At 47.5% G+C, this 23,116-nt stretch overlaps 3 protein-coding genes across 6 annotated transcripts in view; all 3 read right to left on the minus strand.

Moving 5' to 3' along the window:
* Nucleotides 1-76: 76 nt before the first annotated feature.
* On the minus strand, nucleotides 77-4,920 carry LOC307082390 (uncharacterized protein). The gene is made up of 13 exons (XM_079745942.1): nucleotides 4,760-4,920; nucleotides 3,969-4,094; nucleotides 3,371-3,407; nucleotides 3,203-3,231; nucleotides 2,766-2,808; nucleotides 2,589-2,644; nucleotides 2,341-2,373; nucleotides 2,216-2,243; nucleotides 1,998-2,059; nucleotides 1,571-1,639; nucleotides 1,257-1,298; nucleotides 724-776; nucleotides 77-639 (listed from the first exon to the last, which is right to left on the minus strand). Exons 2-13 carry the CDS (start codon nucleotides 4,084-4,086, stop codon nucleotides 619-621), a joined length of 591 nt encoding a protein of 196 aa, XP_079602068.1. The 5' UTR covers nucleotides 4,087-4,094; nucleotides 4,760-4,920; the 3' UTR covers nucleotides 77-618.
* Nucleotides 4,921-5,993: 1,073 nt separating this feature from the next.
* spns1 (SPNS lysolipid transporter 1, lysophospholipid) lies at nucleotides 5,994-17,551 on the minus strand. Of its 3 annotated transcripts, none has more exons than XM_079745909.1 (13): nucleotides 17,345-17,551; nucleotides 15,980-16,183; nucleotides 15,060-15,125; nucleotides 14,191-14,327; nucleotides 12,642-12,793; nucleotides 12,231-12,297; nucleotides 10,178-10,320; nucleotides 9,554-9,706; nucleotides 8,930-9,119; nucleotides 8,326-8,391; nucleotides 8,008-8,106; nucleotides 7,641-7,809; nucleotides 5,994-7,115 (listed from the first exon to the last, which is right to left on the minus strand). In XM_079745909.1, exons 2-13 carry the CDS (start codon nucleotides 16,173-16,175, stop codon nucleotides 7,045-7,047), a joined length of 1,509 nt encoding a protein of 502 aa, XP_079602035.1. In that variant the 5' UTR covers nucleotides 16,176-16,183; nucleotides 17,345-17,551; the 3' UTR covers nucleotides 5,994-7,044. The 3 variants fall into 3 exon arrangements, with proteins under 3 accessions (XP_079602035.1, XP_079602033.1, XP_079602034.1); XM_079745907.1 differs by having other exon boundaries at nucleotides 5,994-7,121; XM_079745908.1 differs by having other exon boundaries at nucleotides 5,994-7,121; nucleotides 15,980-16,186.
* Nucleotides 17,552-17,953: 402 nt separating this feature from the next.
* Nucleotides 17,954-23,116, minus strand: part of nfatc2ip (nuclear factor of activated T cells 2 interacting protein) — a 5,732-nt gene continuing 569 nt past the window's right edge. For both annotated transcript variants that reach the window (XM_079746973.1, XM_079746972.1), the window contains exons 2-9: nucleotides 22,885-22,995; nucleotides 22,678-22,738; nucleotides 22,373-22,487; nucleotides 20,810-20,899; nucleotides 19,947-20,184; nucleotides 18,980-19,124; nucleotides 18,404-18,516; nucleotides 17,954-18,312 (exon numbers count right to left, since the gene is read on the minus strand). In XM_079746973.1, the coding sequence (XP_079603099.1) occupies nucleotides 18,151-18,312; nucleotides 18,404-18,516; nucleotides 18,980-19,124; nucleotides 19,947-20,184; nucleotides 20,810-20,899; nucleotides 22,373-22,487; nucleotides 22,678-22,738; nucleotides 22,885-22,995 (1,035 nt within the window). In that variant the 3' untranslated portion in view covers nucleotides 17,954-18,150. The remainder of the gene's footprint in view (nucleotides 18,313-18,403; nucleotides 18,517-18,979; nucleotides 19,125-19,946; nucleotides 20,185-20,809; nucleotides 20,900-22,372; nucleotides 22,488-22,677; nucleotides 22,739-22,884; nucleotides 22,996-23,116) is intronic.

Genomic DNA, 23,116 nt, shown 5'->3' on the forward strand with positions numbered 1-23,116 from the left:
ACCCGTCGTTTCCCCAAGTTTTTTATTCCCTGTACGAAGACGTCTGGTTTAACAAAAGTCCAAGCGAACACGAACAGCGAGACGAGATGGTTTGAGGAGTTTAATTGTCAGGACAGAAGGCCTTGCAGCTAGGGATCTACAGTGCTCACAACATATAAATACAACAGGTTCAACTCTAAACATTCTCAGGAGAGTCAGCAGGTCTACAGTAAAGCATTAACAAATCGACCAATCACAGCAGAGTCACTTCCCAAAAGCCAATCATAGCAGAGTGATGCATGCAATTGCATCTGTTTAACCGCTAGGGTTGGATTGGACATGAATGGGTAAATGCCGTCACCTATAGCACAAGGTGAACAAATATTAATTGCTGTTTTATAGCGCTTTACTGTGTGTGTGTGTGTGGAGGGGGGGGGGGGGAGAAATGGAAATGCATTTCCATTCCTTATGAACAGCAGGCTGATCCAGCATTTAGACAGCCTGCATCTTTCCACAGCAACTCTAAAAACAACTGCAGTCATCCATATTGTCATTTATCTCTTCCTTGACCAGCAGAGACACGAGATCAAATAGAATATGTGAAACTCTTCTGTGTCAATAGCTTTCGTCCAATCAGATTTAATGTTGGATGTCAAACACCTGAAAGGAGAGAGAGGCAGGACATGGTTGAGGGTGGTTGGTAGGAGAGTGAAGGTAGGTTATGTCACACAGGTGTAGTCCTACCGGCTGGTTGACGTAGTTCCCTTCGTCGTTGTCATCGTTGCTATCCGTACTTGCTGGGGTGCAGTAAATATAGTAAATATTAGTTTTCGTACTAATATTAAATACGATTTATTCATATTTTATATTAGTTTTCATTTAAACTTGGTTGGGAAGGTCAGGATAGGGTTAGACTGGGTTAGGTTTGAGTCGAGTGGGTTAAGGATAGGGCTGTGTTAGGGGTACGTTTAAGTTAGTGATTGGGTTAGTGGTAAGGATATTGGTGCAGATGGGTAAGGGGTTTTGGCCTGGTTAAGGATAGTGCTGGGTTATGGGTAAGTGGTAAGGGGTTGGGCCTGTTAAGGGTTAAGGCTGGTTGAGGTTAGGGGAAGGTCTAAGGCTAGTGGTACGGCTGGGTTATGGTCGGGTTTGGGTTAGGGTAAGGGGAAGGGCTTAGTTAACACATTCAAAGGGTGAGAGAAAAGTCACTTGTTCCAGAGTAAAAGTCAGAGAGGCTCTTCGAAGGAGGAAGGAGAGGAAGTGTTCAGTTAGCTTGCCTGGATTCAGCAAAGGCCCGACGTTGATGTAGTTCATGTCCTCTGTGGAGAATACAGAACTCAGTCAGTCAGTCCTCGATCCCCTGATCAGTAGCAGCGTAAAGGAGCCTTGTGGCATGGGATCGATCAGGACTGCTAAGGTGCTTCGGCCTCTTTAAAGGCAACGTTGACAGTTGATCTGACCAGGCAAGTCTTCACACTTTCCCGCCAACCAGGGTTGTTACATGTCGCCATACTGTGTTGTGAAGTGAATAACAAACACTTCATGGTATCAAAGCCCAGCTGAATCCACAGGATATGACATCATAACCTACCTGCTTCATCCTCGCTCAGGTCCTGGTTCTCCTTGGTCCAGTTCACATAGTCCGCCTCGCCCTCGGTCGCTGAGAACCAAACCATCTTATTGTAAGCATGATCATTGTGTAGCACGGCGGTTCATAGGAGCAGTATGTTCAGGGTAATAGAGTTAGCAATAGGAGCACTGGGGTAATAGAGTTAGCAATAGGAGCACTGGGGTAATAGAGTTAGCAATAGGAGCACTGGGGTAATAGAGTTAGCATTAGGAGCACTGGGGTAATAGAGTTAGTAATAGGAGCACTGGGGTAATAGAGGTAGTAATAGGAGCACTGGGGTAATAGAGTTAGTAATAGGAGCACTGGGGTAATAGAGTTAGTAACAGGAGCAGTAGGGTAGGTAACAAGAGTAGTATGTTCAGGCTGTCAACCAATGTGAAGGCAGTACCTGATCCTGAGTCCACACTCTGAGTTTCCACACCGTGAGGAGGTGGGTCTTCCAAGACCTCGCTGAGTGAAAAATACAAAACCTTAAATGACTAAAATATGAAATCATGAATACAATATGATCTTTAGATCAAAGTATGCACAAGTTATGACTACATGGTCATTGTATGACAGGGTGACTAGAAGAGAGGAAGTGTTGAGGGATAGATAGAAACTTACATGTAGTCATCTTGAAATGGATCCTGTTCTGTGAAGCAATAAGTAATGATAATATGCAAAATATTATGCGACATGTATATTGGATATTATCTGTATTACACACTTAAAACAATGTTAAAAATCACCTTCTACTGGAGTGATGTAACTTGGAATGCTCTCTGGAAAGAAGATGATCATAACAATATCAGTATGTTGTGAATATCCATTCAGATGGTTGAACTCACTCCTCTGCTGTTCTTACTTTGTTTCATTTTTTATGTTCTTTGACAACGCATGCCTATTGACCATGCCAGTACAGCTCTTCTTGAACTGACAGACAGTTGGGCTCACAGGCAGACAGGTAGGCTAACAGACAGACAGGGAATCAGTTTACCGTTTTCTGTTGGCGTGAAAGATGGGCGTCGCTCTGGAACCACTGGAGAACTTGGACTGGAGGAACACACACAAATAAACACACACACAAATAAATAACACAAACACACACAAATTAGTCTAATCTGCTTCGTAATTTTAGAAAAGGTGTGTGTGTGTGCGCGTGTGTGAGTCTCACAAGAGGGGGGAGGGGATACCGCCGGCTCCAGTTGAGTTTTGGTCTGAGGAACACAAAACATAACGTTAGCCTTCATCATCATCATCCTCTTCATCACCTCCTCCTGCCTGCATCAAGATGGCTGCGCACACAAAGTGTTTATCAAGGAAAAGGAAAGTACTTTAATACAACAGGTACTACAGTAAATGTTAAAGTAGTACTACAGTCCTCTTTATTACAGTAAAAGTTAAAGAAGCACTACAGTCCTCTTTACAACAGTAGAGGTACAGGTACTACTACAGTCCTCTAAAAAGGTAGAAATATCCCCATAAAATGAAGTAAGTATCCAATAATTTCTACTACTCCATTAAAGGTGTATTCCTGCTAGTGTTCCAGTGCTTACTGGAGCTCAAAAGGCCTTAATATCAACACTGTAGTTACGGCCCTGTTCTACTCACATTGGTGGATGAGTCTGAAGTTGGTCTGCCTGTCGGGGGGAGAAGTCCCAGAGATATATTTTAAGAATGAAAGAACAAAGATAATTACACATGATTTGATGAGGAGGAAGCTAAAAACGCTACATGTATGTGAGCGTGAGAAAGGTACGGTGATGAAGACTTTCTTACTGTACATATTCGTCAGAAGGGGCCCCCTGGTGGATCACTACACATATTTGAAGAGAAAATAATGAACTTATAGATATGATGAACAATTTGATTTGACAGATTTGTAATGATGAATCACAGCTGGACTCACCTGTTGTAAGTAAAGGACAATGAATGAAAAATAAATGATATGTGTAGCATTTCATGCAATAAAATATATGGATTAACGTTACTTTGATAATTTTTTTATGGTTTGGGCAATTTGGGGAATCTTAATCGAAAGTGGTCTTGAAGACCTCTGGTGTTAAAATGTAATTACAGGTGTGTTTTTGAACCTTGATTCCCAGAAATCCAAACAGTGTGGCCTGTGTGATGTCAGTCAGTTGGCAGTTGGGTTTACTGGCAACGCCGGCAGGTACCGGAAAAAAACAGCGTGCCGCTTCACACCTTCACACCCAGTTGAGTTGAATGGCGGATCTGTTGCGTTTGCTCTGCCTACCCACCCCCGATGGAACAACCACTGCTGGCTGATGGAATACACGCTACTACCGTCAGTGTAACCATAGCAATGACAAGTATACCATAGAAACTATAGGGTAACCGTAGAAACTGAGCTCACCCAGCGGACGCCTATCTCTACATCTTAAGCAGAGCATCGCCATGACGACCAGGGAGAAGGCAGCGACCGGCAGCTGCACTAGCAACGCGGGAGAAACCAGCCAATTGGAGACCACCATTACCAGCACTGGGAGAAAGACAAAGTAACCATCAGCATAATGTATGGAAATACTGCATGCATTACAGGATAACATTTAGATGTACTGGATTACATGTATACGTAATAGATTACATTCAGATATGATGGGTTACATTCAGATGTAATCTGTTGCATTCAGTGGAAATAGATTACTCTGTGGTGTAAAACTTTACAGATGTAAAGGATTGCATTGTGGGTATGAGGACATGACCCAGTCTCTCTCTCTCTCTCGCCCACAACTTGTAGGGTGGCCATCTTGTCATGTGAGAATGTTGGAGTTTAACTAGGCCTGATGTTCTCTCCCCCTAGACCAGACCAGACCAGACCAGACCAGACCAAACTAGACCAGCCTAGACTAGTCCAGACTTAAATAAACCGGACCTGACTGAACCAGACCCAGAGCTCCATGCCCGATGGTAACTTTGAGAAACCCTGGCCATGGAGAAACGGTCTGGTCAGACAGAGTGGTTGATAGCAGATACCAACACTAATAATCCAAGAATTTACAAGACATGGAGTCCAAGGCCTCAGCTTGATCTGAACATAAAGCCTCACGAAGAGAAGAGGGTAACAGAGGGCTACAAGAGTCTGGCTGTCTCCATGATCACAGGACCAGCATGTGGAGTTGATAGTGGTGGGGAAATTGGTCTTACCTCCTGAGGACCTTCACGCATCAGCAAGGGGTCTGGTTCTGAAGGTCCTGATCTATCAGGAGAGTTCGGACCCTCGCTTTTCCAAAGGAGAACCTCAGAACATCTACAAGTATGTCTCTAAGCAAACATCTGCCATGTCAAGTCTTCTGGCTTCCTTCTTGTCTCTCTCTTTCTCTCACTCTCTGCACCGTGCAGCTCACCACAGTCAATGCCTTACTTGGTTTTCACACCCTCCCCTTCCTCCCTCCCTCCCTCCCCGCTCCTATCTCATTTATCTCTCCCGCTTCGCTGTAACCAACCCTCAGCCAGAACAGGTTTTTCTCAGGGCACCTCGTTGGCACTTTGTCAGGGAGTGTTTGGGGTAAGGGAGCATTTAAGGCCCTGATATACTTTATTCACTTTAGTAGCATCTAGCGGTACTGACTTGACCCTCCTCTCATCCTCATCTTCAAAACCGCTTATCCAGGGCGGGGTTGCAGGGGCAGCAGCTCTAGCAGGGGGCAGCAGACTTCCCTTTCCCGGGCCACATTGACCAGCTCTGATGGGGGGGATCCCGAGGCCTAGTGGCCTCTCTCCACCTAGTCCTGGGTTTTCCCAGAGAGGAAACAGTGGGCGGTACTCAGTTAGTTGCAATCTTCCACCACCTAGATATTATTAAATCCTACACACTGCCCCTTTAAGGATGGATCCTGGTTGCGACCAAATTGATTGCGACCATCGACCAATGATAGTGCTGCATTTGGCATCGATCGCCAGTGTGCGCAGGGTACTCTGACCAACTTTTTCATTGGTCAATCACACCAGGTGAATGTTTGTTTCCCATTTATTTTGATTTGGGTACACACCGTTGCTGGCTCTGATGTCTAGTTAGTATTAAAAAAAGACAAATAGTCCCAGCCGTTTCTCCAACCCAGCACTATAGTCTGAACATGTGCACCTGTGGTTTCCTCTTGCCGAGGTCTCTGCATCTTTCCCGCCGGTTAGACACCGAGCAGCTAGCTGCAACAGAATCCAAGTGTTGGTGTGTGTTGTAATACACACCTACACTACAATCAAGCAAGAACACACACGCACGCCTACACTCAGCTTCATTCAGAAGGGCAGGAAACCACAGGGAGGAAGCTGTGCTTGTGCATGTGTGTATGTGCATGTGCATGCATTGAGTGTGTGTGTGTGCGCCTGTGTGCGCGCACGTGTGTGAAACCATGAAATGGAAAACAGAAAAAGGGTTGAGGATTTTTTTCTTCACATTTATTTCACACAAAAAAAAGTAATTGGCTAAAATAAATTCATGTAAATTAACACGTTTTGTTGTTTTTTCAAAATAAAAAACATAAAACCTTTATAAATCATATTATGATATGTCATAATAATAATCATATTAGATGATATATCAAACTTAGAACTTATGTCAAAATGTAACAAATGTTCGAATGTGGACCACCTTACAGCATCGTTGCCCACCAGAATGTTCTGGAAACACAGACGAAAATGTGTGCTTGAGGCTTCGTACTGAACAGTCCTGCACCCGTTTGAGAGCCACCAACCACTGAGGACAGGACCCACATCGGACCCACGGCCTGCCTGTCACCTGAGGCTGTCAAACCTCCACATACGGAGCTACAGCCGCCGCTGGGTCCAGCGAAAACCGGGACAACCAAGTTTTAACCAAAGGGTCTCCTGGAAAGCCTGGTCCTGTGTATCAGGATCTGGCGTCCTCTAAACTCCGTAGCAGAGTCCAGGACGGAGCAGGTTCCGCAAGCGACGAACAACTGGTAGAGTTCCTCTTAATTATACATACAGAATTAAAAGAAGAAAATTACACTTTAACGCTAAAAGAAATGATGTTTAAAATAAAGGTTTTGCTGCAAGGATGCTTCTCAGAAAGGGCTATACTGAGGACACGGAAATATACTTCAACATTCACTGTCCTGTGATTGGCCAGATAAGAGATTGGCATGCGTTTCTGACCAATCCAGGATCATTTCAGGAGCCAGTTCTGTTAATTTAAAAGAAATGAAAAAGGGGAAGGTGGGTCTGTGCTTCTCGGGCTGATCAACAGGGGGAGCACTTGGTTAAGCTCCGCTTAGTACAGTAGGAAGGGAAAGATAATTATTCAAACACAGAGTCCGGAGCGAAGAGCCAAACCTTCTGTTAAACCCTGCTTGCGCTGACAGAACAAGTCCCGCAGTCTTTAAAACACATCTGTGCAAATCTGTGCAGAAGTCCCAAGTCCGCCATGTTGAATGCCGTGGCCAATCACGTCACTGCGCCGTGTCCTCTCGTCAAATCAGAACACTTGATACAGGCACCTTGGTCGACCGGCCGCTGCTGGGAACCACAATTGGCTCGTCATCTGTTGCTTGGCAGAAGAAATTCAAAGCATCAGAGTATTAATCTCGACCAGAGAAACTAATTTTACAAACTAATCCAACACATTAATCTTATACACTAATCAGCAGCTTCTTAATGTTCTTCTTTTGAGCCTTTTAGTACACTAGAGGCTGATGTAGCTCCCATCAGTAATAAATCCAAATTGTTGATTTCTTTTGAAATCATCTTTGCCTAATATTATAAAGTCTAACTGAGTCTATATTTAACTAATAAATCCCATCAACAATTAATGGATTCTAAAATTATAAGCAGCTATAATATAGCATACATGCTTAATGTTCACACCATCTTCTAGTGTTGACATTTCTAGCCATAGTGCAGAAGATGTATTTTTCATACCGTTTAAAATTGTTTCATTTAAATATTCAAATGTCTTATACCGTCCGGTAGTTTCTGCTGTTACACATCCTTCTAGTTTGGGATGAATAAAGTACATATTATTCAGTGATTAGTCAATCTGGGCGCCTGTTGCAGTACCCCTCCTCACCTGAGGGGGAGTAGTTCTCTGCACGGTTGCGGTCTCCCTCGATGAACAGGGCGGTGGCCAAGAAGAAGCCCCCTCCAACCACGGCCACGAAGGAGCAGAGCATCAGAGACACCTGCAGGGAGCGGAACTGCCACAGGTACGAATCCCTCTTCCTCAGGGAGTCAGATACCTTCACACACACACATACAAACACACAAATGAGCATGATGGAAATCCACGACACCTGCCAATCACAGTGTGTGTGTGTGTGTGTGTGTGTGTGTGTGTGTGTGTGTGTGTGTGTGTGTGTGTGTGTGTGTGTGTGTGTGTGTGTGTGTGTGTGTGTGTGTGTGTGTGTGTGTGTGTGTGTGTGTGTGTGTGTACGCACCACACCGATGAGGTAGGGACTTCCTGCATCTCCCAGGCAGTGGGACAGAACTATCTGGAACGCTGCCGCTGTGGAACGCCTCGTCGGAACCACCACGTACTACAGAAAGAACCAGTCAGAACAAGATGGAACCAGTCAGAACCAGATGGAACCAGTCAGAACTCGTCAAAAGCAGTTAGACCCAGATGGAATTAGTCAGAACCAGATGGAACCAGTCAGAACTGGCTACAACTAAAGTCCAGTCAGATCAAGGAACAATCAGCTGGAACCAACCAGATCTAATTAGAAGTGGCTAGAACCAGTCAGAACCAGACTCACCAGCAGTATGTCAGCCACTATGGCCCAGTTCATGGACAGGAAGGTCTCGCCAAGGAAGATAAAGACCTGTTGAGACATCATCATCATCAACTGACAACTCCGGTTGGTAGATTCATAAAAATATTTCAGAAACGTTTCTTTACGTTATTATCACTTAATCACGAAGATTTTCACCTAAATAAATGTTGGTCTGGACATTATCTAATGGGCTGATGAAAGCCCTTGCATTGGCAGTGCTATTAATATAACAAACTGGGTGTCAGTAGCCACACCGGTATAATCTATGGGGACAGTTACACATTATGGACCAACGAAACCCAATGAAAATCCTTAAGATTGTCGCTTTAATGTCTTAATTCAAATCAAGACAATGAACATTGTCTTAAAAAAAATTCTAGCCCTTTCTGGGCGAAGCAGGCAGGGAACAGGAACTAGGCAGGAAACAGGAAACAGACAGGAAACAGGAGGCGGACAGGGGACAGGAAGTGGACGAGAAACAGGAGGCAGACAGGAGACAGGAAGTGGGCGGGACACAGGAAGCAGACAGGACACAGGACGGGAAGTAGAGAGAAAATATGAGGCGGACAGGAAACAGGAAACTCACGTAGGTGGCGACGGTGCTGGACTGAGCGAAGACGATGGCGAGGAAGAGGAAGGGTGCGGAGAGCAGCAGACCGGCCGCGCACACCAGGGGGTCGGCGCGCTGCGTCCGCTTCCGGAGGCTCCGGCTGACCAACATCCCGCTGGTCACGCCCAGGACGCCCGTCACACACGTGACGATGCCGAAGTACAGGCTGGGGGAGGAGACGGGGGGTCAGAGGTGGCGCCGTGACGACGGAATCGGACTCAAGCTGGCACATGCAAGGCCTTTGTGGCGGTGTGTTGGGAACGAAATACAAGACGCACAAATAGGAAAAAACCAACTGTACAGGATATACTCCAAGCCATGAGAAAATACACACAGTGAAACATAAAAAGTATGAAATATAATAAGGCGGGGGAAAAAATGTTACACAACAAAATCGTATTAACACCCAGCACCCTTGCTTTGCTTTGTAGTTTTAGGTCGCCCCTCCCCCCTGCCCAGAGGAACGATCCTTAGACAAGGCCCCCGTGGGGCCCCGGACCCGGTTAGCATCAGAACCATGATTGCCGCTAGGTGAATAAAGCTCATGGAGCACCGTAGCGGAGTCTGGGTGCACTTGATCCGTGTGACGGTGTTCCTCACCTGTCAGAGTTGTCGCAGTTGCCGGACACACACGGCGGCTTCTCCCCCGTGAAGATGGCGGCCCGGTAGAGGAAGGTGGGAGCCCAGAGGGCCAGTGAGCCCGTCACGAAGGCCACCGCCGTGAAACCAAATGTGGACAGCATGAAACTCCGGCTGCAGAAACAAATGCACCCCCCCCCCCCGCCAAAAAGAGTCAGCAACGTGGATACACCTGGATAAATAACAAACGCCCCCCCTGATAGATATAAAAAAACATCAAGCAACAGTGATTTACCTTTACTTAAAACAAACGCTCAAACAAATATTCCGAAACATGGCCCCCATAGATATAAAACCTATTAGTGGGGTGAATATATTTTTTCACATCCACCATCTCAGATTTCAACAACATATTTAATTGTTATTTTAAAGTATTCCTTGTTCTTGTGAGGCACACCGATGTTGGAAACAAGTACCGCTCTGACGAATCCTGGTTCTGTGTTCTGGGCTGGTAGGACCTGCTTTCGTGGAAAAGTTCTATCTAGGTTTGTATTCACTTCTGACTGTTCTATCCAGCTGTATCCAGTTTCACCTGGTTCCGACTGGTTCTATGGGGTCCTGACTGGTTTCAGGGGAGGGACCTACTTCCTGCTGAGGGACTTCATGTCGGCGACCCAGCTGGTTCTCTGGAGCTGGTGGTCGGGACGGGCCTCCACCGCTCCCCTCTTGGGCTCCTTGACCACGAACAGCAGCATCAACACCGCCAGGAGCCCCAGCCCTGGGGTCACCTGGGGAACACACACACACACACACACACACAGTCAACCTGGACCCCTGACCCTTCACCTTTAACCCCTAAACCTTAACTAGGGTCAGGGTGCCAGGAGAACCAGCCCTGGGGTCACCTGGGGAACACACACAGTCAACCGCGACCCCTGACCCTTAACCTTTAACCCCTAAACCTTAACTAGGGTCAGGGTGCCAGGAGAACCAGCCCTGGGGTCACCTGGGGAACACACACAGTCAACCGCGACCCCTGACCCTTAACCTTTAACCCCTAAACCTTAACTAGGGTCAGGGTGTCAGGAGCCCTAGCCCTGGGGTCACCTGGGGAACACACACAGTCAACCGCGACCCCTGACCCTTAACCTTTAACCCCTAAACCTTAACTAGGGTCAGGGTGTCAGGAGCCCTAGCCCTGGGGTCACCTGGGGAACACATACAGTCAACCGCGACCCCTGACCCTTAACCTTTAACCCCTAAACCTTAACTAGGGTCAGGGTGTCAGGAGCCCTAGCCCTGGGGTCACCTGGGGAACACACACAGTCAACCGCGACCCCTGACCCTTAACCTTTAACCCCTAAACCTTAACTAGGGTCAGGGTGCCAGGAGACCCAGCCCTGGGGTCACCTGGGGAACACACACAGTCAACCGCGACCCCTGACCCTTAACCTTTAACCCCTAAACCTTAACTAGGGTCAGGGTGCCAGGAGACCCAGTCCTGGGGTCACCTGGGGAACACACACAGTCAACCGCGACCCCTGACCCTTAACCTTTAACCCCTAAACCTTAACTAGGGTCAGGGTGTCAGGAGCCCTAGCCCTGGGGTCACCTGGGGAACACACACAGTCAACCGCGACCCCTGACCCTTAACCTTTAACCCCTAAACCTTAACTAGGGTCAGGGTGTCAGGAGCCCTAGCCCTGGGGTCACCTGGGGAACACACACAGTCAACCGCGACCCCTGACCCTTCACCTTTAACCCCTAAACCTTAACTAGGGTCAGGGTGCCAGGAGACCCAGCCCTGGGGTCACCTGGGGAACACACACAGTCAACCGCGACCCCTGACCCTTAACCTTTAACCCCTAAACCTTAACTAGGGTCAGGGTGTCAGGAGCCCTAGCCCTGGGGTCACCTGGGGAACACACACAGTCAACCGCGACCCCTGACCCTTAACCTTTAACCCCTAAACCTTAACTAGGGTCAGGGTGCCAGGAGAACCAGCCCTGGGGTCACCTGGGGAACACACACAGTCAACCGCGACCCCTGACCCTTAACCTTTAACCCCTAAACCTTAACTAGGGTCAGGGTGTCAGGAGCCCTAGCCCTGGGGTCACCTGGGGAACACATACAGTCAACCGCGACCCCTGACCCTTAACCTTTAACCCCTAAACCTTAACTAGGGTCAGGGTGTCAGGAGCCCTAGCCCTGGGGTCACCTGGGGAACACATACAGTCAACCGCGACCCCTGACCCTTAACCTTTAACCCCTAAACCTTAACTAGGGTCAGGGTGTCAGGAGCCCTAGCCCTGGGGTCACCTGGGGAACACACACAGTCAACCGTGACCCCTGACCCTTCACCTTTAACCCCTAAACCTTAACTAGGGTCAGGGTGCCAGAAGACCCAGCCCTGGGGTCACCTGGGGAACAAAAACACACACACACCCAGTCAACCTGGACCCCTGACCCTTAACCTTTAACTATCACTAACAGCCTCTCTCTGTACTGTCTAACCCTTACTTATTCCTTGAGTCATAATAGTAATATTGACTAGTCTAGTTATATTCACTGGGTACTAGTTATAGTTGTATTCTCTGGGTAGTAGTAAAAGTGATATGGACTGGATAGTAGTAATAGTATACCGACGGGGTAGATCAGTAGCTTTCATTGTGTTCGGTGTAACTCCAGCAGGACTTACCCTCAAGGCCCAATGCCAGTCCCCGGCCAATTGGTCCACCGAAGAGCCCACGATGTAGCCAAGACCGCTGAACACACACACACACACACAAACACACACACAATTAGCCTGATACAAATTTCTTATAGCTAATGGCTACAAACGAATAACTTACATATAGTGACTGAGATTCTACAGTCAATAGTGAGTCTTACAACTCACAATGAAACACTTGGATATATAGCTAAAAGTGAATACCGGACAGTTAAAAGCTGAAACACTAAATTATCTACGATCCTCGTTCTGACTCCTCAAGCTTCATTTGTAGCCACAACTTTATGACGGTTGCTGGCGGGTTAACCGCTAAATGCTATGCCCTGAGTGCTCATAACTAGCGCTACGTTTGCTTGGGGTTCAGAGCGAGCTTCTCACCTGCCGACCGGGATGGCAAAGTAGAACACCGAGAGCATGACGGTCCTCTTCTCCTTCACGTAGAGGTCAGCAATGATGGTGGGGGCGATGGTGGAGTAGCTGGCCTCCCCCACACCCACCAGGCCCCTGGTCAGCAGCAGAGCCCAGAAACTCTGAAACACAATGATTCATCGAGTTCAAACCGACGTCACGATGTAATAGAAGGCGATTTGCAAATCGCAAAGGCTGTGATTTTCTTTATTTCTTACTGTAACTGAGTGGAGATCAGTTAAATTCATATTAATTTTTCTTTTAAAATTCAATAGCTGAATAAAGATGTTTGAATATAAATTCATTCATCAATTAATCACATAAGCCTGACCTATAGGAAAGAGCAGTTTATATGTTGACGACTTCCAATGTTGTGTTGGTCATACTATATAATGATTTATTGCTTGTACATAAGGAACTTGAAAATGTGTATATATATATATATATATATATATATATATATATATATATTTCAAACTGAATAACAAAAGAAAATTGAATGAATTGCGAAATAATCGCAAATCAGTTATTACCCCAAATCGTTCAGCCCTACCCTGTTAGCACTCCCTGCCATGTGACTCGTGACCAAATAAACACTGCCGTCACGGGCCTAATTATCCACACACAGGATATGATGTAATATCATAATCAGCAAGCTGATTGGATTAACCAAAAGTCAGACGGCAGGAAAGTTCCAGCAGAACACAGTAGTCTTGATTGTCGAGTGTAGTGTTGTGTAGTGTTTTATTCTTTCTTCTTCTCTACAAACTTTGGGACCTATCTCCTTCCTAAATTTTTCACCTAAAGACTGCATTCCAATTTTAAAATGTTTAGATTATCTTGGATTCGCGCACTTCTTTTCGGCAATACCGGTTTTCTTGAGCCGATATTTGGAGCCGATACTACCCTGTTAATCCAGAGTTCTCGTGAGAGCACAATTTAAATTTCCTCAGCGAGTCACTCTGGGAACGAGCAATATACTCGTGTATATTCTGGGAACGAGCAATATACTCGTGTATATTCTGGGCCTCCCCTGGCCCAGAACATTAATCAATCACATTGATGTATCAATATAGGCGGGCCAAAAGCGTTGCTGTTTTACCGACCGGGTATGGCAAGAGTCCTATCTTTTGGTTAGCTCCAGTGGTCTGGTTACGTCACCCCTTGTATTCTTCTGATAATTTCAAATGCATGCTTGGTGCGGCCCCTCGAGTTTGGCCATTTTCTTAAATCGTTGCCAAACCCTACGGCTCTATAGATGTGGGTCTGGATTTCCAGGCTAAGCCTCCCTCAATTTACATCATAAAAATGAAACAATGATGATAAGAAATGTTACAATGTCTCAATTAAAAAAAATGAATATTTATTCAACTGTCTGTAAATCATGCCGAAAAAATAAATAAAAATAAAAATAAAAATCGGCCGATACCGATACACGTAAAAAACGCAAATATTCACTAATCTAGACGAAACTGAAAGCTTTTTTCTTCAGTGCAGAGAAAACCATGTTTGGACTGACGTTTTTTGGTGTGTAGGAGCTGGCCAGCGTCACCAGGGACCAGAAGGAGATGCCTACTAACATGATCCACTTCCTGTTGTAGCGGTCGCCCAGGTAACCAAAGCATGGCGCCAGGAGCATGTAACTACAGACAAAGACTGGAGAGAGAACACATCGGGCAGGTTGTATTATAGACCTAGAAATATGTGAATATAGTTTTGTGTGAAACCATACAAAACAGTATACTGTAGTGAGTGTAACATAATTCACCTACAGTATTTGGTTATGTGTTGTTCTTTACACTGTGTTAGGCATGTCGTTTACTGTCTCTGTGTTTCAGGGATCGCTGTCCCTTTAAGGATTACGAGCTTCTCATGACGCGGAGCCCGATGCGGCATATGTTCACTTGCAGCACGTTTTGATTCCTGTTTTCTAAAACTCAATAAACGAGTCACACAACTGTGTGCTCAACGTGCGAAATTGTATCCTTCATTTAATGCAATTTCCACAATACATTATTTAGTAAGTAAAACCCAAAACACTTTCAGACTACATCCACGGGTGGTTTTCAGTGTGGGAATTTGTAAAATAAAAAATCTTTGATGTTGACTACGTGCGTCGTTGGACACAAACAGTTGCATACATTGTCCTCTGCTTCCTTAATTGTTTAAGGGACTCAAGTGGCCCACTTTAAGAGACAATTGTATGGTTGAAAATGGACAAATGTGAAAACAAACCAGCCCAAGTCATCGGTAACATGGCTGTCCTCAAACCAAACGCCAGTACACTGCTGCTGATGTATACATTAACGCGATGTTAATAACCTTAACAAAGATTTGTGTTGTGCGCAGAACCTCTGAACTCAGCTCCAAGGTGTTATGTCTCCTCACCCGTTTGGAGCAGGCCAGAGTTCCCGTCGCTGATGCCGAAGTACTTCTCGATATCAGGAAGCACACCTTGGGGTACAGGTAACCTTGACGTCAAATCACACAGGCAATACTGGACAGTATACAAGGCAACAGCAGTAACACTTCTAGCACTGGATGAGCATTAGCCGTGTAAACAGGAACAGTCTGAAACTGCTTTGACTGATCTGATTTGTTTACATAAAAATCTGATTAAAAGCCTTGGACATTTCCTACATTGGTGTGTTCAAGGTTCCCATACGAAGCCATGAGATTAGACAAGATGAACTAAAAGGTGTGTAGATGTGTAGGTCTAAGATGAGTAGAAGTGAGAAACGCTCAGTGGATCTACACAAGCTCATGGGACAGCCCGGTTGGTTGTAGTTATAGTAAGTGGTTAATTCATGTCCCTGGCGAGAAATAACACTTACTCCTTTCTTATAGTTTCCATTTTGAGTTGAAGCACGTCATTAAGATGAGACGGTGCGTGCTTTATTAATCGGCTGTGTATTTTTCTGTTAATGTTACATCTAGGGATCGACCAATATGGATTTTGTCGGGCCGATGCCGATGCCAAATTTTTTCCATCAGCCTTAGCCGGTGACCGATGCCGATTTTCTTGAGCCCATATTTGGAGCCGATACTGTTTTGCTCCCTCAATTTACATCATAAAAATGACACAATGATGATAACAAATCTTACAAGTCTCAATTTAAAGAAGGAACATTTATCGAACTGCCTGTCTGTCTGTAAATCATGCTGAAAAAAAAAGTAAATAATAATAATAATAATAATAATTCGCCGACGTATATCAAGCGGATGCCAATACACGTAAAAAATGCAAATATCTTTAATATAAATATCCGATATATCGCCGGCTTCCAGTGTGGCGCTACCCAGCCTACCCGCTACGGTGAAGCGGTCCATGTAGTTCAGAAGGTTGATGTAGAAGAGGACAGCCACGGTTAGCCGCGCCCTGTTCACCGATACGCCGCTCGGTGACTCCTCCTCCTCCTGGCCAGGCCGCGCCCCCGGCTCCTCCCCCTCGCTGTCATCGGAGAGGAAGTGTGTCGTGTCGCCGACGGGATCGTTCAGAGACATGGCCGCCGCTGCTGAGAAACAGGTAACCTTAGCAACCAGTGGTTGGCTTTGATCAGCTCGGAGGTAACCAGAGCAACAGGCGGTATGCTTTGATCATCTCAGTAACCATGGCTACAAGCGGTTGGCTGTGCTCATTTAGAGGTAAACATACCAAACAGCGGTTGGCTTAGAGCCTGGAGAGAAAAGGAGGTGTCAATAGAGTGGATACAGACACTAGTTAAAGTTTATCTCCTGATAGCATGGAAAGAACAAGGACATTCCTTGATCAAAGTTATTCCTCTTGTTTTGGAATGAGTTTAGAGTGTTTTATCTAATCTCTACATCCACAACAAACAATGTTTGCCCGTTTTGTCTACTTTCAAATATGGATGAATTGATCTCAGCCTCCCCTTGAGGTTTCTTTGAATAAGGTAAAAGAATGTCGAAATCAACTGAGAGAAAGGCTTCTTGCCAATACGTAAAGTAAGTAAAGTACCAACATGTTTACAAGATACTGCGGACAATGTAGAACACAGAACAACAGTATAGTAAATAAAGTGAGCTCAACAGAAGCAGAACTCATGGTTTTTGTGGATGCCAGCAGACAGCTGAATTGGAAAAAGTACCATCAGGTGTCAGGACGATAAATAACTGTCATGTTAGAAAGAAAGAGACAAAGAAGAAGTGAAAGTACTGGACTGACACGCACATGGGATAAGGACCCAGAACCCAGACCATCCACCACGGTTCGAAAATAGGTCGATGATGATAGATTATTAAGGGGAAGACTGGCATGTTGCATATAATACAATCATTGAAATGCATTGAAACTTGGGACACCAAATCTACATACAATCTGTCACTGCGCGCAATAGATAGGACGATGCTTTGGTAGATTGCGCAGACAAATAGCACTGAATCTGCAGCTTAACAGACTACGACGCTACTGTGCATTATGTGTTAAATATATTCAGACCAAACACACAGATAAATCTGATTATACGAGCCATCTGAAGGGACCATACTAACTAGGAAAAGCGGAACAACGTGATTCATTTTTATCAATACTATGATATCGTATATATTTATGTTTTCTAATAATGATGAAAAGGTAACAATAAGCCTCTGTTTTCGTGATATAACTCCAACAAAAACAGAAGACACACGACACACACAATCGTGTTGTTTACCTGATGACTCAGTGTCGACGCTCCTCCGATGATCTGACCGCAGTTTACAAGCAGTTTCCCAATTAAATATCCGTGTTTAAACCAATTTAAAACCCCATGACGAGAGGTACCATAAAATACTAAGACAGGACATATGTTGTCGAGGTAACCAGTTAAAAAAAAAAAGTAGTTTTAACGCCGCAGGACGATTCTATTTTGACTTCTCGGCGCCATGTTGGATCCTTTATAGCTTCCGCCTTGCGCCTCACGTGACACATGATAATGAAAAGTCATTCGGTCTGTCTTTTATTATTTTGATATATTTGTTTATCTAAATGAAGAAATATACAGAACCATAAAATGACAGGACAATTATCCTTTATTATTATTTATGAAGGGAAATTATTCCTCCATTAAATAATTTAGGTTTTTCTATAATTTTTTTATAGAAATGTTATTGTTATTAATTTACAATCAACCAATCCTTGAACTTTACCAAGCTTATATTTATTATATTAGATCTTGTTGCAAACAACTGATTCTATTCTAAACCACAAAAACATATGTACAGTACATTTGAGTAATCCCAAATGCAAACCTGATCTGTGTGAGAGGTTTTCAATTTTGGATGAACTATGAATGATAACAAAAAAAAGCAACAATATTTTTATCCGACCATTTAATCTGGTATACCTCTGCACGAGGATGAACTGGGAATTTACATTCACCTGAGTAACAAGTACCTAGAATAACCGATCACAACGCAACATCACAGGTTGTGAAAACAAATACAGGTGCTAAAGTTGACAGGTCACAGGTCACGTGACTCAGCTCCACACCTCGATGACATCGCCGTCTTCCATGTCCAGCTGGGCGGGAGTCTGACTTGCTGTGATCTTTGAGCCATCGAACTGGAAGTGCATTTTAGCCTGATCCCCGGCTGACTGGCTGGCTGTGTACTGAGAGAGGATGGAGCCAAGGGACGCCCCCTGGACGGACACACACACACACAAAAAACAATCAAGGTGTCAGGGTCTGTGTTTGTATGTGTGTGTACATGCGTGAGTGTGTCTTACTGACTTTGTATAGGGAATACTCCTGAGATGAGCCTCTGTCTTTTCCTTGTAGGCGCACGGTGATGATGTCATTGCTCTGCGTCTCCTGCTTAGTATCTTCTGCCATGACAACACAATCTACACAACACAACAAAACACAACGTATGGATCGCTAGAATAACATAGCTAAACATCACAATCTACACAACACAACAACATAACTCATGGATAATATCACTTCAACACACACTTCAATCAAGTCAAGTCCAAACAACCACAAAACACATGAAGATGTTTCTGCAAGGACGGCAGGACAGACCAGTTGGAGCTGCATTATGTCCCATAATATATACAAGATGCATTAACATGGGCAGATCAAGACATAAGTAAGATAAACATTGATTAATCCCTGAGCGGAAATTCAGGTGTTGCAAATAACCATACGTCGTTATAAAATACATAATAAGGGCGGCAGTTGCTCAGGAGGTAGAGCCGTTGACTTGTAGTTGTGTGCGAATGGGTGTATGAATTGTTGAGAGTGGATCAAAGCGTCTGCTAAATGCCCTAAATGTAAATGTAATAAGGATCTGTATTTGCCTACCGATGATGTCAGCGATGCTCAGGCCGAGCTGATTGGCTGAGGAGTGAATAGGAAGCTCCGTCTCCTTCCTGAGCAGAAGGATGCGGGAGGGCAGGACTTTGAGCTTGACTGCCAGCACCTCCACCGCCTCCCCCAGCGGTCTGGACTGGAGACAGAACGGGAGGAGTTAGCAGGGAGCTGGCCACTGATCAGTGCAGTCATATGACATGTGACAGATGTGTCAGACCCATCTGTTCATATGGACTTCCATTTGAAGGACTGAGGGCTGCACAACAATCACATTAAGTCATTGAGCAGACAGTTTAATTAATAACGATTTACAGGCTGAGAGGCTGAGAACATCAAGTTATTAGGATTTACCCACACCAGTGCAGTAAGACCACTCCACTTAGTGACCAGTATTAGTACTGCCCTCAATAACTGCTCAAACAGCCTCACATTATATTACCGAGCCCCCTAGCCCTACATTGAAGAGGGATCCTGCTTCCAGGCACGTTAGGATTGTGATAGGTATCCAATGGACCAGACATATCATAAACCATAGAGCTGTGTTGCATCTTCCAGGCGTGGGATCCAAGGGACCTACGGACACCACAGGGACCTACTGAGCTACTGACACCAGAGACCTACAGACACCTTAGAGATATACAGGGACCTACAGACCTACCAGAACAACAGTGACCTAAAGACCTGCTGACACAAAACAGTGACCTACAGACAACACAGTGACCAACTGACCTGCCCACACAACACAGTGACCTACAGACAACACAGTGACCTACAGACCTACTGACACAACACAGTGACCTACTGACAACACAGTGACCTACAGACCTACTGACACAACACAGTGACCTACAGACCTACTGACACAACACAGTGACCTATAGACACACCACAGTGACCTACCGACCTGCCAACACAACACAGTGACCTACAGACCTGCCCACACAACACAGTGACCTACCGACACCACAGAGATCCGATGGATCTCTGTCCGACAGCGGAACTTGAGCTGGATCTCGCGGCCCACTAGAGGGTCTTCGGGCTCCAGGGATGGGCTCAGGAGCACGGAGGTCTCGATGAAGTCATCATTGTAGTATTGGGCACGGCGGAGCGCTTGTCCTCTGGTTCTTATCCCCCCCTTCCCCTCCGGAGAGAGAACAAGCAGGGAGGAGACAGAGCCCAGCCTGCTGTTCACCTCACTGGGAGTGAGGGAGGGAGAGAGTGAGAGAGGGAGAGAGAGTCAGATTGAAAGACAGTGAAAGAGGCAGATAGAGAGACAGGGCCCAAGCGAGATGCATAAGACAGAGGTCTGTTGCCGTTGTGTGAGACTGTGGGCAAGAACGTGTTGTGCGCAAGAGTGTGTTACAGTATGTTACAGTGTTTTACAATGTGTTACAGTGTTTTACAGTGTTGTGCGTTATTGCGTACCTTTGCAACAGTGTTGTGTGCTAGTGCCCAGTGGCAGTGTAGTTGTGTGCTAGGCTGTAACAGTCATGCGTCACTGTGTGATTGTTTGCTAGTATGCAACAGTGTGTAACTGTGGCTGTGTGCTAGTGTTCAACAGTGTGTAACCGTGGCTGTGTGCTAGTGTTCAACAGTGTGTAACCGTGGCTGTGTGCTAGTGTTCAACAGTGTGTAACCGTGGCTGTGTGCTAGTGTTCAACAGTGTGTAACCGTGGCTGTGTGCTAGTGTTCAACAGTGTGTAACCGTGGCTGTGTGCTAGTGTTCAACAGTGTGTAACCGTGGCTGTGTGCTAGTGTTCAACAGTGTGTAACCGTGGCTGTGTGCTAGTGTTCAACAGTGTGTTGCTTGTGGTGACTCACTCCATGGCCCTCCAGACCGAGGGAGACACCTGGACCCGGGGAACACTCGGGGTCAGGGGAGGGGAGGGGGAGCGGAGGGCCACACTCTCGCTACGGCAGAACCAAAGGACAAGGAGAACAACAAGGTTACAGCCTATTGTGGCCTGGCCTGGCCTGGCCTGGCCTGGCCCGGCCTGGCTCGCGTGATCGTGGCCTGGCCTGGACCGTCCCGCGTGATCCCGGCCCGGCCTGGCCTGGCCTGGCCTGGCCTGGCCTGGACCGTCCCGCGTGATCCTGGCCTGGACCGTCCCGCGTGATCGTGGCCTGGCCTGGCCTGGACCGTCCCGCGTGATCGTGGCCTGGCCTGGCCTGGCCTGGCCTGGCCTGGCCTGGACCGTCCCGCGTGATCGTGGCCTGGCCTGGCCTGGCCTGGACCGTCCCGCGTGATTGTGGCCTGGCCTGGCCTGGACCGTCCCGCGTGATTGTGGCCTGGCCTGGCCTGTCCTGGCCTGACCTGACCTGTCTCACGTGATTCTGGCCTGGCCTGGCCTGTCTCACGTGATCGTGGCCTGGCCTGGCCTGGCCTGGGCCGGGCCGGGCCGGGCCTGTCTCGCGTGGGCCGTGCCGTGCCTGTCTCGCGTGGGCCGGGCCGGGCCGGGCCGGGCCTGTCTCGCGTGGGCCGGGCCGGGCCGGGCCTGTCTCGCGTGGGCCGGGCCGGGCCGGGCCTGTCTCGCGTGGGCCGGGCCGGGCCGGGCCTGTCTCGCGTGGGCCGGGCCGGGCCTGTCTCGCGTGGGCCGGGCCGGGCCTGTCTCGCGTGGGCTGGGCCGGGCCGGGCCGGGCCGGGCCGGGCCGGGCCTGGCCTGGCCTGGCCTGGCCTGGCCGGGCCCGTCTCGCGTGGGCCGGGCCGGGCCGGGCCGGGCCGGGCCGGGCCGGGCCTGGCCTGTCCTGGCCTGTCCTGGCCTGTCTCGCGTGGGCCGGGCCTGGCCTGGCCTGGCCTGGCCTGGCCTGGCCTGGCCTGTCTCGCGTGGGCCTGGCCTGGCCTGTCTCGCGTGGGCCTGGCCTGGCCTGGCCTGGCCTGTCCTGTCCTGTCCTGTCCTGTCTCGCGTGGGCCTGGCCTGTCTCGCGTGGGCCTGGCCTGTCTCGCGTGGGCCTGGCCTGTCTCGCGTGGGCCTGGCCTGTCTCGCGGGATCCTGGCCTGTCTCGCGGGATCCTGGCCTGTCTCGCGGGATCCTGGCCTGTCTCGCGGGATCCTGGCCTGGACCGTCCCGCGTGATTGTGGCCTGGCCTGGACTGTTCCGCGTGATTGTGGCCTGGCCTGGCCTGGACCGTCCCGCGTGATTGTGGCCTGGCCTGGCCTGGACCGTCCCGCGTGATTGTGGCCTGGCCTGGACCGTCCCGCGTGATTGTGGCCTGGCCTGGACCGTCCCGCGTGATTGTGGCCTGGCCTGGCCTGTCCTGTCCTGGCCTGGCCTGGCCTGGCCTGTCCTGGCCTGTCCTGTCCTGGCCTGGCCTGTCCTGTCTCGCGTGATTGTGGCCTGGCCTGTCCTGTCTCGCGTGATTGTGGCCTGGCCTGGTCTACCTTACCTGGTCTTAGTGTCGTTGACGAGTTTGCACTCCTCCTCTTCGTCAGAATCGGTGAGGCAGAGGACGTTCCATTCGGCTGGCGAGTTGCTGTACGGTGTAGCCTCTGCCTGGTCGCCTTGGTAAACAAAAAGTGAATACAGGTATGATACATCTGTGAAAGGCTACAGTCAGATTTCAGAGGACTGTCCTTTTTTCCCAAATAAATTGTTGATAAGTTATGGGAGAACCAAAGCAATGTTGAGCAGTCTGTGTTTCACTAATAATCACACTTTATTTTGTACTTTAAACCTATTTGGGGTCCTCACATGGGCTGTTGTTGTGCATGAGCACCGCAGAGGTCGGCTTCAGCTGTAGACATTTATTCACCTGCGGACCATCAAACACAAGGGAATTCACTTCCAAACTGACCTTTATATTGATGTGCAAACACTTGTGTCTTCTTTAACGGTAAGGAAATATTATAACCTTGGCTTATCTGATTCCTTCTTGTTCTGTGTAGTGGTTGGACTTACTTTATTTGTGTAGATGGGAACCGAGTTGATGGTGGAGGGGTCGAAGATGATGCGGCGGCGTTTGGGGGGGGGGTTCACGGGAGTGACCTGGTCACTGTCACTGTCCGACATCTGCGGAAAGAAATACCCTCTGAATCACTTTAAAAGGCAATGCTAAGGTTAGGGACAGTTTCAAGACCTCCTTCAGTTTTTACACTCTATAAATGATACATTATAACATTTTTGAGAATGA

Source organism: Pollachius pollachius, assembly GCF_949987615.1.
Source record: "Pollachius pollachius genome assembly, chromosome: 11".
NCBI classification, from domain to species: Eukaryota; Metazoa; Chordata; class Actinopteri; order Gadiformes; family Gadidae; genus Pollachius; species Pollachius pollachius.